This window comes from Typopeltis vanoorti, chromosome 10 (assembly GCF_054136105.1).
Source record: "Typopeltis vanoorti isolate ZY-2024b chromosome 10, IOZ_Tvanoo_1.0, whole genome shotgun sequence".
Classification (NCBI taxonomy): Eukaryota; Metazoa; Arthropoda; class Arachnida; order Uropygi; family Thelyphonidae; genus Typopeltis; species Typopeltis vanoorti.
Window position 1 is genome coordinate 42932819 of NC_143558.1, and position 17487 is coordinate 42950305.

At 34.4% G+C, this 17487-nt stretch overlaps 1 protein-coding gene across 3 annotated transcripts in view; it reads right to left on the minus strand.

The window, feature by feature from the left end:
• Xpd (general transcription and DNA repair factor IIH helicase subunit Xpd) overlaps nucleotides 1-16425 on the minus strand; it is a 475287-nt gene extending 458862 nt beyond the window's left edge. For 2 of the 3 annotated variants that reach the window (XM_090399651.1, XM_090399652.1), the window contains exons 1-2: nucleotides 16246-16425; nucleotides 8970-9069 (exon numbers count right to left, since the gene is read on the minus strand). In XM_090399651.1, the coding sequence (XP_090255777.1) occupies nucleotides 8970-9069; nucleotides 16246-16250 (105 nt within the window). In that variant the 5' untranslated portion in view covers nucleotides 16251-16425. The remainder of the gene's footprint in view (nucleotides 1-8969; nucleotides 9070-16245) is intronic. The other variant, XM_090399654.1, reaches the window with a different exon arrangement.
• Nucleotides 16426-17487: the final 1062 nt, after the last annotated feature.

Consider the following 17487-nt stretch of genomic DNA (forward strand, 5'->3'; position numbering starts at 1 on the left):
ACAAGTCTGCAAGATTCTCTGACTAAATTGAATAGCTGTTGTAATAGATATGGTATGAAGGTCAGCAATAAAAAGACAAAGACAATGAAAATAGGCAGAATCATTGAAAATGTCAACTGTGTTGTGAATGGAGAGCCTGTGGAACAAGTAAAACATTTCAGCTATTTAGGCACGATTTTTACTGAAGATGGTAAATTAAATATAGAAATAGACAACAGAATCAGCAAAGCTGGTATGGTGGGAAGTCAATTGAATAAATTCATATGGAATAAGAGAGAAATTAGTCGGAACACTAAATTAGCTGTATACAAGACAGTGTTCAAACCAGTTTTTTAACTTATGGATCTGAGAGCTGGGTCAGAAGTAAAACACTTGACCAAAGACTAGAGACCACAGATATGAGAGTCCTGAGAAAGATTATAGGCATGAACAGATGGCATCAATGGCAATATCATATTAAAAACGAGGATATTAGGAAAGAACTTGACATTGTCAGCATCCAGGAATGCGTTAGCAGAGCTAATCTCAGGTGGTATGGTCACTTAAACAGAATGGGCAAGGAAAGATTAGCAAAACAAGTGTTCTCTGCCAGGTTGGCAGCAAAACGACCCAGAGGAAGACCAAGATATAGGTGGATTGATACGGTACAAAGTGCTTTAGATGATAGAAATATAAGATCTGATAATGTTGGAGTCTTGACAAGTAACAGACTGATTTGGAGGAAAATTGTAGATAGGAAATTAATAATGATGTAATTTTTTTCATGTAGTGCTATCGTATCCTGTACACCCCTTGAGGGTACATGGCAGGAATTTGATGATGATGATGACTGTGATAAAACTGTAAACTGATTTCATCAAAGAAAACCCGAAATTGTCCGTGAGATTGATTTAAGATGAATTGTTGATTCCAAAATCGACTATGCACAATATTTTGACCAAGAGTTTGGGCCATTGTAAATTGAATTAGTGATTTGTTCCCCACAAGTTGACCGACGACCAAAAAATGTATCGAATTGAACACTTCAAGGACCTCATTAAAACTGCTCGTAAGGTAACTGCTCAAACTTCCTTGAAACAATCATGACGAAATGTGGTGTTCTGAGTATAAGCCCGAAACAAAGCGCCAGAGTGCTGAGTGGAGACCACCAGAAGAGGGGCATCCAAAAAGAAGTCGTAAAAAAGTCAAAAGTAAAGACAATGCTGATTTGTTTCTACAATTCCAAGGGCATTATCCATAAAGAATTCATTCTGCCTGGCCAAATGGTCAATGGCGAGTTTTATGTCGAAGTTTTGAAGCGATTGATAGCAAGAATTCGTCACGTATAGCATGAATATCGTGGCAACCGACTGTTCGTCAAAACACAATGTCACTCTTGGCACTATAACTCGGAATCTAATGAAACAAATGTCATAAACAGTTGACACAACACTAATGAAGGATGCCGTTTTCGACAACAAAAAGATACAACAGGTGGTGCCACTAGTTTCTTCTATTTTCGAAAAGTTCAGTTTCTTTTTGGACAGAGGGTGTATTAACTGCTACTGTTGTTGTTGACATGTGGGATTCCCACCAATTTTCCTCGTCCATTCTTTAAGACCGGTTGAGCCCTGCAATGAGAAATTCTTTAAATATGTATTTTTTTTTACTGTAGTTTCGTGTGCATGTTCACAGGCCAGTTTGCCTGTTCTGAGAGATGAAAAAGGACTGAGTTTCTGGTTGAAAAAAACCTCGTCCTCCATATGAGACCAGCTAACTCACCTTTAGTCGATAGAGACCAGATAAAAGTTCCTCACATCATGGATGGAATCAAACCCAGGTCTTTCCAAGCAAAGGGCTTTGTCTATACTGACTGAGCTACAGAGGCTCTGCTCTATTAATTAAAGATTTGATGACATCAATTTTTTGAGATGTGTGATGAGCACTTTTGATATTTGTATTTTCATTAAAAATATCTGTACTTTCATTAATGTTAATTACTGTGGTTATCGTTTAATTTGTTGTTTATAGGTATTCCATAGGTACCTTTATAGATTAATGAATACATATTACACACAAGAATTTGCATTTTATAACACAGAATTTTCAAATTCATGCTTGCAAACACAGGTCTGTCATTAATTTCACATCATCTGCAGAATTCTATAACTGTTTGATAGACCCTGCATATGTTATGAAAGAAAATTTATATTGGAAAGAATAAATCCAGGTGTGACAGTGGGTATCTGTAAGGCAATGAATGCAGCCAACCAGCTGATTTGAGATCTCTGACCTAAGGCAAACTAGGCAGAGAAGATGAGAAAAAAAAGAAGCAGCCAAATCCATTCTACTGGTAATGTTTGGTATTCACTGTATATGTTATATAATACAAGTGTGTCAATAAGCCTATAATTTCAATTTATGAAACTTTTATTATACTGTATAATATAAAGTTAAAAGGTTCAAGCAAGCTGAATATAAACAGATTTTTTGTTATTCTTTTCTTTAATGGCAGTCCCATCCGAGAAAGGTCAAAAACCCAGAGCTCACTGGTATTACAGAAGACAGAGGAAAAAAATTCCTGAAAATATGGTTTTGTGTCACTTCAAATGTCTACAGAGTCAAGGTGGTGACATTGAAAAGCTAATGATTTGTATGTCCACATATAGCACAGATTCACTATTGGTTCTGCAGTCTATTTGTGTGTGTGTGTGTGTGTGTGTGTGTGTGTGTGTGTGTGTGTGTGTGTGTGTGTGTGCGCGCGCGCACGTGTGGTTGATAAAAAATAAAAATTTGAACATAGATAGCATAAAGATATGAAAACACACACACACACAGAGTCAAGACATCCTTTTCCAAGTTCCAGGACTATACATTTTTGTTCATGAAAATTATTTATTAAATATATTTACTTTTTATTATAGTTTTTATAAAATGTGCTAGCAACTGCTAAATAGATGAAGTGATTAAGGCAGTGTAAATTTTCAACTGAGATTTCGTGTCCAAATTTCTGCATTTTCTTTTCATCACTCATAACTACAATTTATTTTTATTTAATTTTTTCTTTCCAAAATGATTTCAAATTCCTTTCATTTGTAAATTCACAATAGTCTAAATATCAGTTTATGAATATTTTCTGGGTATATGAACTAATCCTGAATTAAAAATTTTTTGCATCATCTGAATGAACAACAATACTGAAATATCTTTTATTTCCAATATTAGTTTACTCACCCAAAATAAGACTAAAATGATGATCTGATTCTGTTAATTCTTTAAGTTTTGATATTGCTCCTATTTTTTTTTTTTTATGTTCATAGCAAAATTAACTTTAATATATTTCATTGGGTATTTGGTAATATATAATTCTGTTTTTTGAATTGATTCCTGTATAAAGAAAACACTGGCAATTGTATTCAAATGAGATTTCATTTTCAAATGCCAATAAAGATATAATTTTACTTTATTTTCTTGTTTTATATTAAAAATGACTGATGAGCCTTCATTCTTTTTAAGATACTCCTCGTGTGATTCATGAATACATTCTAAATGCCTCATCTTACTGTAGTGTTTCTATCTTACATGAAATCTGCTTTGAACAATAATTGTACTGAGCTCCTTCCTCATTTTTACATTTCTTAGAGTGTTTATAAACTCTGGATTGATTTATTTTCATTCTGAAGCTAAAATTAAGAAAATTAAAATAAGAAAATTAAGAAAAATTAACATTTTAATTTTAATTAAAATTGAAAGTTAGCCAATCTAACATGGAAGTAGCAGGGGTTTTTTTTCTGGAAACTCAGGTTTTTCATCTCATATAAAGGCAAATCAGCCATGAGAACACACACAATGTATACTAGTGATGCTGGTGGTGGGCAGTAGATGGCAGTGTGTGTTGAGTAGTAGCTGGAGGATTAAGTAAGGGTGAGCTGTAGTGGATTAGTGTGCCCTCACACAATGAGTCCTTGGAAGAGTCACATAATAATAAAATAATATTAAGAAAACTTAAAATAAATAATTGTCTATAATTTTTAACTTACCAATAAGTTATCAAATGACATCGAAATTTAAAAATAAAAATGAAAAATAGTTTCAGCATACATCACAAAATAAAAGGACATTCACTACTGACAGTAATCATTTATTTATTTATTCTGTTTTTCATTAAACTAACAAACTACCTGATAACAAGGGTCATTTTGTGAATAACCCCTGCTATCAGTGCAATAAAAATGTAACAAAAATGTCTATTATGTGTAGCTGTTTTGTTGCACTTGATTTATAATCATATAATAATATTATAAAATAAAAAAAAATTAGCTAACACTTTTTATTCCCTTATAGGGAGTAGGCGAGGCCTTTTAGCCACTATATACTTCTTGGAGACTGAGTGGGCAGTAGTTCAATCTCCACCAGTAGCCAATCAAAGATAGCTGGCCCATGTCTATCACTAATTAAATACATCACCGGTTGAAGAGATGGGAAAACAAGTGGCACCATCTCTTGGTACCTAATCCTAACAGGATATGTTACAATCTGAAATAATGTGGGTTCTATGGTCAATTTTATTGAGTTCCTGAGACAAAAACTGAGGATGCAAGCACCACTTCCATTGAGATACACAGGCCTATAATAATATTATTGTATTATATTAAATAGTTATTTAATACAATACAATTATTGAATTGTATTATATTCAATAATTGTAGTTACTGAATAGTTTCATTAATGCTTAATAAATTTTATTAATCGTCTATAATCTATACGATACAATACTCATTTTGCTGAAATAAAAATTATAATCAATTAGAAGCAGCTACTTCTGTTTCATATTTATAAATTTAAATTTATGGAAAACCTTAAATCTCAATGTTTTTTCCCTGGGACGGTAGACAAGCAAAATTAGAAAAATTCCCAGGAATTTCATACCAGAAACTATCAGGACAGAAACCCTAACTGTATAATATTTTTATGTCTCCTATTCACAAAGGTTGTAAATCTAGAATACATTAATACCATGGGCAGGTTAGGACATTTTTTATCATTTTATTTATTTTTTACATATTCTGGAAAAAAGCTCTGCTCTAGAGACTAAATATGGAATTTTTTCTTCACACTCAAATAATGCACACTATGACAACAAACTTGTAACCTTGGTTGGAGAGCAGATATATTAACCGCTCAGCCAACCAGTTGGTTTAAATTATTGGGATCAAGAATTACTGGAGTTTGAGTAACTGAAGATCACACTATGTTAATGAATATAAATCACAGTATCATATACACAGGTGCAAGATTTTTTTTTTTTTCTAAGTTGGTACATCTATCATAAGCATCCATGTGAAATTGCAAATCATTCTATTGAGTACCATATTTGCCGGAGTATAAGACGCGCCCCCTTTTTTTGCACACGTTTTTTAGGAAAAAAACTTTATCACTGAATATCATAATGAATTTACAGTATTTCAAATATAAAGTAATAAATAGGTCTACTTTCAACAAATACCTAATCTAACTAGAAAAGAGTACCCACCTTTTAATCTTCATCGTCAAAACTCAGAAATTCATCTCCAGAGCTAAATGAAGAGATACTTGAAACCTCTTCTAAATCAGAATCTGAGTCCTCATACAACAAATTGTCCTCTGTACCATCCAGTGCATTACTAATGCCACACTTCTTAAATGATTTAACCACTATCTCAGTTTTCACAGCATCCCATGAAGCTTTGACCCACTCACAAACTTGCGAAATGCTAGGCCTCTTCCTTCTTCCTGATGGTGTAACCTCAAAATCTGAAGACTGCATCCAGCTGTTCCACTTCTCCTTCATAAATCCCTTAAATGGATTATTAATACAGACATCTAAAGGTTGAAGCTGACCAGTTAGACCTCCTGGAATTACAGCTAACTGAGTTTTCAATTCCTTGAAATTATTTTTAACATCTTCTGTTCTGTGAGAACGAAACTGATCCCATACTAGCATGGCAGGCTTCTTCAACAGTCCACCAGGGTGCCTAGACCAAATTTTATCTATCCATAATTTCATTCCTCCTCCATCCATCCAGCCATTTGCATGAACATGTACAAAGACTCCTTTAAGCAGTTTTTCTTTGGGTAGCGTATTCCTTTTAAAAATCAATAGTGGTGGCAATTTTGTCCCATCAGCACAGCAAGATAAAACAACCATACAGTGAGTTTTTTCATGCCCCAAAGTTTTAATAGTAACACTTCTTGGAATCTACAGTTTTGTTTGAGGGCATATCAAAAGTCAGTGGAACCTCGTCCATGTTTCCTATTTGCACAAGTTCAAAATTTTCTCGTTTCCTTACGTTAATGACGAACTGATGAAATTCAATAATTTTTTCTTCATATTCAGCTGGCATCTTTTGTGATATTTTTGTTTTAGTCTGCATACACAGCTGGTTTCTCTTCATGAATCTTGAACACCATGATGTTGATTCAGTAAAGTTGGTGATCCCTCTATTAGTAACTATCGCTTTCGCTTGATAAATAATCATTTTTGTAGACACTGAAAGTCCAGCTTTTCTATGGTCTAAAATCCAAGTATTCAGTTTCTGCCTCAAGTTCTGGCCATTTTACAGTTCCACTTCATAGGTTATGTTTACTGTGAGTTGCTTTTATTAATCCTCTTCCTGATTTCGCCAAGTTCTTATCATTTTCTCAGTTGGGGGTAGTCCAAAATGCCTCTCTGCAGCCCTATTTCCATGTTCTTTAGCATACACGTAGCTTGTATGCAATATTGTAGCAATGCTGACGTTTTTCAGCCATAATTTTCTTAAAAAAAAATTTTAAGAAAATTTAACGGCAGAAATTTATCACCGTTCACAACTGCGACAACAATTGGAAAGTTCAAACGAACAGGACACAGCTCTGATCGTCAATGACAGCACATGCGCATCCACAGAACTCTACATAACTGGAAAGCTCTCACACACGGCAAGGAAGCAAGAAAGAAATCGAGTAACTCGGAACAGAGAAAATTTCCAGAAATTAAAGTAATAAAAAACTGAGTATCGGCGTATAAGACGCACCCTGTTTTTCAGACCTATTTTCAAAGAAAAAAGTGCATCTTATATGCCGGCAAATATGGTAGTTTGTTTTATTCAGCTGTCTGAAGCAAAATTGTTGTCAGTATCTCTTGAAATGGATAAAATTGAGTATTGTGCAGTTATAAAATTCTTTGTAAAAGAAGGTTTAACACCAAAAGAAATTCATTCGAAGTTCATAAAAATTTATGAGTACTCTTCTCCTTCGTTTTCGACAATTAAGAAATGGGCCACCAAGTTTAAATGTGGCTGTACCAGCCTAAAAGATGATCCACATGAAGGATGTCCAAAAAGTGTAACAACACCAGAAATCATTGATTAAGTGCACAATATGGATTGGATGACTGGCAAGTCAAAGTGTGTGAAATCACTGAGACTGTAGGCATTTCAAAAGAATGTGTAGGATATATTTTGCATGAAGAATTGCACATGAAAAGCTTTGTGCAAGATGGGGTGCCATGCTTGCTCACAGCAGATCAAAAATGCACTCGCATGAAAATCTCTGAACAGTGCTTTAAGTGTTTTAACAAGAATAAAACTGATTTTGTGAATAGATTTATTACTATGGATGAGACTTGGATTGACCATTGCATGCCAGAATCCAAACAGCAGTCAAAACAGTGGATAGAAGCTGGTTGTTCAGAGCCAAAGGCGACAAAGTCGGTTCCATCAGCAGAAAAGATCATGGCATCAGTGTTTTGGGATGCTAAAGGCATTTTGCTTATTAATCATCTTGAAAAGGGTAAAGCAATAACCGGGGAATGTTATTCCGATCTTTTAACCAGACTAGACGAAAAAATTCGTGAAAAAAGACCCGGTTTGCAGAAAAAAAAATCATCTTTCATCAGGACAATGCACCTGCACACAAGTGTTTTGGCAATGGAAAATTAAGGGATCTGCATTGTGAATTGTTGGAACATCCACCCTATTCCTCAGATTTCACTCTCTCTCTCTGACTTCTATCTCTTCCCAAAACTAAAACTCTTCCTCGGTGATTAGCATTTTTCTTCGAATCAAGAGGTGATTGCAGCTGTAGAGGAGTATTTTGAACATCTTACTGAGAACCGCTACAGGGATGGGATAATGGCGCTGGAGTATCGTTGGAATAAATGTATTAGTCATAAGGGAGATTATGTTGAAAATTAAAAATAATTTTGAAATTATAAATGAGGGCCTGGTTGGCCGAGTGGTTAGCGTATCAGCTCTCCAGCCAAAAGGCTGAGGGTTTGAATCCCGCCATGGGCATGGATGTTTGTGATTATCTGTGAAAATACTAGTGGTGGTGCCGCCATCATCTACACCAATGCCGGTAGATGGCATTGGTGTAGATAGCGAAGATAGCTGCAGTTGGTGGATTGGCGGAAATGGAGGGTTGTAGAGTAGGTGCCCTCCCTCGATGAGTCTTTCGACTCCCTGGAGGTGTTACGTAATAATAATAATAATAATAAATTCGTTTTTTTTCATTGTTAGACCGAGAACTTTTTGGACCACCCTCGTATTACAGGGGTGGGCAAGTTCATTGGTAATAAGAGCCACATATAATACTTTTCATACAATTTTGAATGTTCAAGAGCTGCAGAAATTATTATTTTCTGCAACAGAGGTGGTGGGTAATGCAGCAATTATAGTAGTCACTTTTGGAACTAATTTTGGCGGGAGCTACACAGGCCATCAAATGTCAAAACACTTTTTACCAACCAAATACGATAATAAAATCCACGTTAACAACCCTTTTGACCAGCACCATTTAAAAGCTAAAAATTTAAAGTTTCAAAATATCTTTTTTACTTATCTTTAAAAGCATTTAGAAAATAAAATATTCTAATATTGGTACATACTATATATTGGGAACTGCATGCGGCTTTCATGCCACAGTTTGCTCACCGTTAATATATTATATACAAATAAAACAAAAGCACCTACTTTTGCATCCAGACATCTTTTCAGTTCTAACATATATGAATACTGTTCAGGATATATAAACTCATAAGGAAAATACACAAGAAGTCCATCCACATTCACCCTGAAAATAATACAAAAAAACTTTATGGCAAAAGAAAATATCTACAGACAAAAAGAAGATGAGCATAAAACCAGATATAACTAAAATACTGCATTTGAAATATAAAATTTTAATTATTTCAGATATAATAAGATATTTGATACATATTTCAATAATATCTGAGATCAATATACAATTTAGAATGCTGTATTCAAAAATCTTCAATTTTTATTCTTCTCGTGTAACATTTCTGTTTTTCCTGCCTATTGTTCTCTCTCTCTCTCTTTCTCAATATTCATAACTTTACTGCTATTCCAGTCCTCCACTTTGTGTCTCTCTATATCTCACCCACATTTTGTTCACTAGTGAAAATTTTCTTCATTTCTCCTAAATTTCATTTTGGTTTCATCTTCAAACTTCCATATCTTCATCTTCTCTCTCTCTCTCTTTCTCAATATTCATAACTTTACTGCTATTCCAGTCCTCCACTTTGTCTCTCTCTATATCTCACCCACATTTTGTTCACTAGTGAAAATTTTCTTCATTTCTCCTAAATTTCATTTTGGTTTCATCTGCAAACTTCCATATCTTCATCTTCTATACTATTTTACTTTCTTCTTCCATTAACCTTAATGAGTGTTCACAAAGTTTATAATTTGTCAGAATATTTGATCAATAAATATTTTGAAATATTTTCATCTTTTGTCAAAATGCTTTACACAGTATGAAATCTTAGCTACTAAATTGACCTCTCCTTTCCTCCAAACAAATTTCAACAGGCTGCTCTGTTCTTTTTTACACTATGAAAGCAAAGAGGGAAGTAAACTGTAATTTGGTTCAGTAATAGCCTGTTTTACTTTTGTATAACCACCATAATCTCTTCCACCTAATTCAGATAGACTCTAAACACACAGCAGCTTAATGATTAGTGCATCCAATTAAAAACAGTCAAAAATCTGGAAGCCTTTGGAATGAATTTTTTCAAACTAGTTAGCATTTTTTTAATTTCTCTGAGATGGAATACTTTCAAACAGAACATAAAACTCTCATATATGAGAATTTCATTAAGCTCACCAGATATGGTTTAATAATTGATAATACAAGGTTATACACGTGCCTCCACTGTGAAATCGGAAGAGTGACAGGAAATTGTACTTTGATTGGGAAAAACCTGTTTGATTATCATAATGATGAGAATATTTATATTCCTTGCAAAAAGATTTGCTAGCCTGCTTGCTAAATAGATAGTTCATCTACTTTCCAATCAACAGGCTGTTGATTCAATCCTTTCTTTTATCAGAAACACACAACACTTCATAAACATAATCAAAGACATTACATTAGAAAAAGATGATTTATTAGTCAGTTCTGACATCTCTGCCGTCTTTACGAATGCCCCAATCAATGACACAATCATTCTTTTACAGGACAAATTCCCTCCAGATATCACAGTGCTCTTCACGCATGTATTACGTTCTGGTTATTTTGTATGGCAAAACGCTTTCTACCTACAAAAAGAAGGCACAGCCATGGGCTCACCATTATCCCCCCTCCCCCATTGCTAACTTTTATATGGAACATTTTGAGCAACATGCTCTAGATTCCTCTCCTTTAAAACTCAAAGTCTGGCTTAGGTATGTTGACTATGTTTTTGCGATCTGGCCCCCATGGCCACCAGACACTAGACACTTTCCTCAGCCACCTAAACAAACAACATAAACGCATATAGTTCACAATTGAGATTGAAAAGCAGAACACACTTCCGTTTCTAGATACATTTGTATCTAGAAACGATACAAATGTTACATTTGTATCGTTTCTAGATACAAATGATACATTCCTTCACTGTTTACCAGAAACCGACACATACTGGCCAATATATACACATAAACTCCTACTACCACCAACACAAAAACTAGGTGTCATTAATACCCTGTCATTAAAAAAACAGGGCTTTGAAGATATGCTCCAATGAACAAGCGCTTAAAGATGAATTTAAAGTTATCAGCAATACTTTCCTAAAGAAACGGTTACAGCCCAGGAACATGTAAGGAACATGTAATTATAACATGTTCCTTATATGCTGCATCTACTCACAAGTAGAGAAATATTTTTCTTTTCCTCATTGTACATTTAGTCTGCAAGCATATTGGCAAGTAATCAGATTCTGCATAACTATACAAACCGAGACACGTACACAGAAAACTACTGTGTTGTTGCTGGTAACTTGACACAAAGGCAATAGGGATCGCGTTTGGAAGAGATTGATGCTAATTAATTTTGTTTCAGTATCGTTAATTGTTGCCCTTCCTTCAACTCTTTATTTCAATATCCTGATATCTTTGTGGAAGTTAAGACGTGCTAAATCTGAAATTATTTTTAGAGTTTTCAATGCCCTTGTCATATGTTGTCATCAGAGTGGAGGTAATACTGTTTTATTGTTTTGCTTTTAAAACGTTATAAATTGTGTAAATCATTCCGATACTTCCTGCGTGTTTTAAATTACTATTTAAATTTTAAAACATGAGTGACGATAGAAAGTGACATAGTGTAGTGAATATAAGAAGAGGAGAAAAGAAAGGGAAGTGAAAATTAACGAAGTAGTAACAAAGACAAGAAAACTGGACAGTTTTTTGCATCAGTATCTGCTAATAGTAATTGTGATTTGGAAAAAGAACAAGTGGTTAACGAGACAGAAATTGAATCTGTTTCAAATGACATGCCTACAACAAATCCCAACAATTTGGCAGGACAGGTGATAGTGAGTAATGACCCAGCTGAATGGATTCTAAATGACATAACATGCGAGTATATTGCAGTTAACGGGCTTCTACAAAATTTAGACAGTGATGTTTCAAAATCGCAAAGAGCTTATTCTGACAAAGTAAGACATGTTTCTAAGAAACTCATTGAGAGAAATCTGATTAATAGCAAAAAAATAATAAGAGATTTTCTTGTTTACTTTACTCATACCAGAAAGCTCGTCTGGCCTTTTTGGTGGAGGGGGAAACTGACGATAGTCACTTTGTCAGTGGATTTAATGACTGGAAAAATGCAGAAGCACGAGTGAGTCATCATGAGAAAGCAACTAATCATATGAACTGTCTGATAGCTCTGAAACAAAGAGCAAATCTTGCAGGGAGAATTGACTTACAAATAACTCAGCAACTGGAAGAAGAAATTAAATACTGGAAGGCGGTGTTAAAACGAGTAGTTGCAGTTGTAAAAACATTGACAATTAGAGGACTTGCTTTGAGGGGAAAGGATGACATTTTCGGTTCTGTGCATAATGGAAACGTAATGATGTGTCTAGAGTTAATTAGTGAATTTGATCCCTTTCTTGCAGAGCACATTGCCAAAAGCGCTCTGGAAGAAAGGGATCAAATTCGAAAGGAAAGGTTTCGTTTCCTATCTTTCCTTTACCATGTATGAGGAATTTATTAAAATAATGGGTGAGAAAGTAAAAAAAAAGTGAGAAAGTGGAAGAACTTAAAATAGCTAAATATTATTCCATAAGTGTTGACTCAACACCAGACTTGTCTCATGCTGATCAGCTGTCCTTCATTGTACGATATGTGAAAGAACATGGAACTCCTATGGAGTGTTTCTTGCATTTCATTCCTAATGTAAGTCACAAATCTAAAGAGTTACAAGAGGCGGTATTGACTTCACTAAACGAGTTTGGAATTCATGTAGCAAATTGCGGAAGGCAGGCATATGATAATGCTAGTAACATGTCAGGCAAGTACACAGGACTGCAAGCAAGAATTCTTGAGATAAATCCATTGGCAGATTCACACTGTGAGCTGGACATTCTCTGTCTCTAATTGGCACTTGCACTGCCGAATCCTGTCGGCACTCTTCCGCATTTTTTGATGTCCTTCAGAAACTGTACATATTTTTCACATCTTCCACACATCGGTGGAGTGTTCTAAAAAGCACCTGGAAACTTCTGCAAAAGTAATCAAATGTCCTTCCAGCTTGTTATAATGCCTGTTGGAGTCTTCGTGACGGATGGAAGGATATAATTTCCACTTTGTCCGAAATTGAAAATGAGACCACCCAGAAGAAAGTTACGCAGCGTGAAGCATGTGGGATTATATGGCAACTTCAGTCACTGGAGGCCAGGATCGTGACCTACCTATGGGGTGATATTCTCGCAAGAATGAATGCCACAAGCTAGAAATTACAAAGTGTAAACACTGATATAGAAACTGTGTGTGAACTGTACAGATCCCTCAAACAATATTTCAAAGAACTAGAGTTACTCTATGAATCCTACGAACAGGGCAAGAAACTTAGTGGAATTGACTTGTATCGACTTATATATAGCTCTCCAGTCAAGTGGCTGCGGGTTCGAATTCCGCCGTGGGCATGGATTTTTGTGATTGTCTGTGGAAATACTAATGGTAGTGGTCGGCGGTAGATAGCATTGGTGTAGTTGCAGTCAGTTGGTGGAAGCAGAGTTGTAGAGTAGATGTCCTCCCTCGATGAGTCCTTGGATTCCCTGGAGGTGACAAATAATAATAATAATTTAGTGTTCCAATTAATTTCTCTCTTATTCCATATGAATTTATTCAATTGACAACCTACTGCCAGCTTTGTTGATTCTGCTGTCTATTTCCATATTTAATTTACCATCTTCACTAAAAATCATGCCTAAGCATGGAATGTTTTACTTGTCAACAGGTTTTTCCATTCACAATGCAGTTGACATTTTGAATACTTCTGCCTATTTTCATTGTCATTGTCTTGTTATTGCTGACCTTCATACCATATCTATTACAACAGTTATTCAATTCAGTCAGGGAATCTTGCAGACTTGTAGTGGATTTATTTAGAAGTATAACATCGTCCTCATAAAGCAAAGAGCTTACATTAACATCTCCAATTTTAATATCATGTTTAATACCACTTTCCTTCATAATGTGATCCATATAGATAATATATAACTAGAAGAGAGTTCCATTGAATGCTTTGTTAAAAGAGTTCTAGTTATGTTTGAAAGCAGAAGGAAAGCTACACTTAAAAGAGCAGATGCACAAACACATCAATTTTTCTGAATTTCGAAAAGGTGTTTGATTGTACCTGGTGCAATTTGGTGCTGAAACTAAGGAATAGATGATACATTGGTGGCTTGTGTAGAAGAATATGTGGCTGACAGATGTATTGGTGTGGGGAGGAAAGGGTCTCCAAGAAAAGAGCTGTGACACAAAGTTGTGTTCTGGGACCATTTTAATTTAGATGTTGTTCAAGATCTGAAGAGAGATATTCAGTTGTTTGTATACAAAATTGGATAGTACTAAAGAATTCTGATATGATCTCACTTCAGGATAATTTGATCAAGTTCTGTTGGCATATGAACGAATATAACCACTTAAAGTTACCAAATGTAAAATGTGAAGATTAACCAGAAAAGGGCTGTTGTGTATTATAATGAAGTTGTATTTCATGAGGAAGGCAAGGCAGGAAATCTAGGAAATAATAGTGGTTAATTGGCTGAACTTTAGGAGACACATTGTAATAGCTGCAAAATTCACTGTTACCATCTTCTCAAACCTCTGTGAATTCTGTAATAGTTGAAAAATTCCCTGAGAGGATGAAGTTGTCAACATGCAACTATGTCAAAGTATGAAATATTGATTAGGTTACATTGCCAAATCAGTGGTCTGCACAAATTTGGTCTACTAGAATAACTGAGAGACATAGAAATACAATGAAAATACTTCAAAATATAGTGAAATAATATGGTAAAAACAGTAAAAAATATAGTTAAAATAATGTAATGAAAATGGCGAAAAATATAATGAAATACTATGGTGAAAATAGTGAAAAATATAGTGAAATGACCATAAACTTGAAAATGAAATTTTGACTAGAATAACAACAGGATGGAAAGTTTTTAAACATTATACAGATATATTTAATGGCAATTTAACAAACTGCTTAAAAGAAAGATCAACATCCAGTGTGTGTGTACTCCCAACAATGACCTATGATAGTGAAACCTGGAGAATGATTAAAAATAAAATAAAATAAACAAGAGAAAATGAAATTTCACACGAAACAGCAAGGCATGGAAATAGCTATTTTGGGAATAACATAGTAAGATAAAAGAATAATACTTCGATAAGGAAACAAACAAAAGTAATGGACGTTGCACCAGTAATAAAAGGTAATAAATAGCAATGGACAGGGCATGTGATGAAAATGTCTGACAACAGATTGACAAAGAGAACAGAATGAACACCACAAACTAGTTATTGGAAACTAGGCAGACCAGTAGTAAAATGGAATGATGAGATAAAAAGACATTATGCACATTTCTGGTGGAGAGATGCACAAGATCAGCCAAAATGGAAGAAGCATGAGGTGGCATTCATCCAGAAGTGGATTGAAGAAAACTGTTGATGATGGAAATAGAGGGGAAGATCCACAGGCAATTCACCAAGGTTGTATCAGGACTGTGAAATACTGAGCATAAGTATAAATTATTATTTGGGCACTGTGAAAGTTATAAGATTCATCATAGAGAGTCCAACTAATCTCAAGTCCTTCATAACACTCCTTGAACTCATTCACCATCCTCTGGCATTAGAGAAGGGTGGTTAGAGTGGTTTGTAGAACATGACAAACAGGAAGTAAGATTATAATTAAATTTATAATCTGACGAAGTATGGGGGGGGGTGCTTTTTTTTTTATCCTGAGAATGAACTTTTCGAAATCGGGGATTAGCCGTCAACAAAAGTAAGCCCAGGTCTGGGATTTTACAGGATTCGGTGAAAGAGTGGATCTCTGCTGCCATTTCGTGATCCTAAACCCTAACAATCATATTGTTGTCTGAAACAATAAGTTTCCAGACAGTAAAAATCTTGCTTGCTATGGACCACTAATCGCCTATGTTGGAAACCGGTTTATTATATATATATAGAGAGAGAGAGAGAGAGAGATTTTTTTTTTAATTTTTTGCTGTTTTTGTGCTGAATAACTAATATATATTATTCAACTTGATAAAATATGCATTAGAAGATAGGTAACAAAATTCGAGAAAATCTTTCTCACACTTTGTCGTAATTTCTTCTGGCATCGTGGTACAAGAAACATGACACGACAAAGCTCGTGAAATATTCGATAATAATGACAAAAACACAGTAAATGATGAATATGGAAGTTATAAGGAAAGCAAACTTCACTTACTTCATTTTTTCAAATAAATCAAACTTACTGATTATTATGTACTTTCACGCGTTTTCAAATGGATGAAACATAAGCAATGTCATTCCCTCATTAAATCTAAAAATTACACATAACATGCGTTTATGATCAGACTAATAGCCACGTGCCAGCCGTTGCTCCCTAACGGAAAGCATAACAACTTCATACATTCACAAAGCCGACGAAGTTAAAGAGAAGGTGGATCCGACGTTTTTCAAATTTCTGCAACAATAATAAGAAAATATCAACGAGACAATAATATTCTAAGAAAATAACTAAAAGTAGATAAAATCCTGAAGGTACTATCCAAACACAATATGTAAGGTGCATGGGGTCTTTCGGAGAGATAGTATCTCTCCACTTGGACGGCAGCACATAATTGGGGTTCAGATGGATTGGTTCTCACTGGACACCCAACTCTCACTTATTACTCCAAGAAGCTCCTATAAACTACTATAGCTACATAAACTACTATATATGCATGTATATGTGTGTATATATATATATATATATATATATATATATATATATATATATATATATATATATGCATGTATATATGCATGTATGTATATATATATATATTTATATATATATATATATATATATATATATATATATATATATATATATATATATATATATATATATATATATATATACATATATATATATATATATATATATATATATATATATATATATATATATACACACACACACAATTATGAATGTTCTTCGTGTTCAGCTATTTGAAGGGTAACATGATGGAAGTGAATTCCCAAGGATTCCCATTCCTCAGCGTTCATCATTTTCAATTGGATAGAATTCCTCATGACATCTTGCAAGTATCTATTGAATTTTGTTTGGATGTTTGCATCGCCTGCTCTGTCATGCATATGGTCACACTTGTATGTCCAGATAGTATACATTGTTATGATAATTATGATTGTTTGTACTCTGCTTAAGTTTCTCTCGTTTAGCCAAAATATTAGATTTTCATTAATTATTTGATTCTGCGTCATCGATTGTTTCACAAGACTCGAGATTTCTTCTGCTTTTTTACAATAAATGATCACGTGATAAAGTGTTTCTGGCTCTTTTCAGAATTGATAGGTTGCAAGACCATCTAGTGGTATTCCTTTTGCTAAAACCCATATTTTGGTTGGCAACCATGCATGATTAACTTTAAAGAAAAAGGTTTTGTATAACAGACTTATTGGA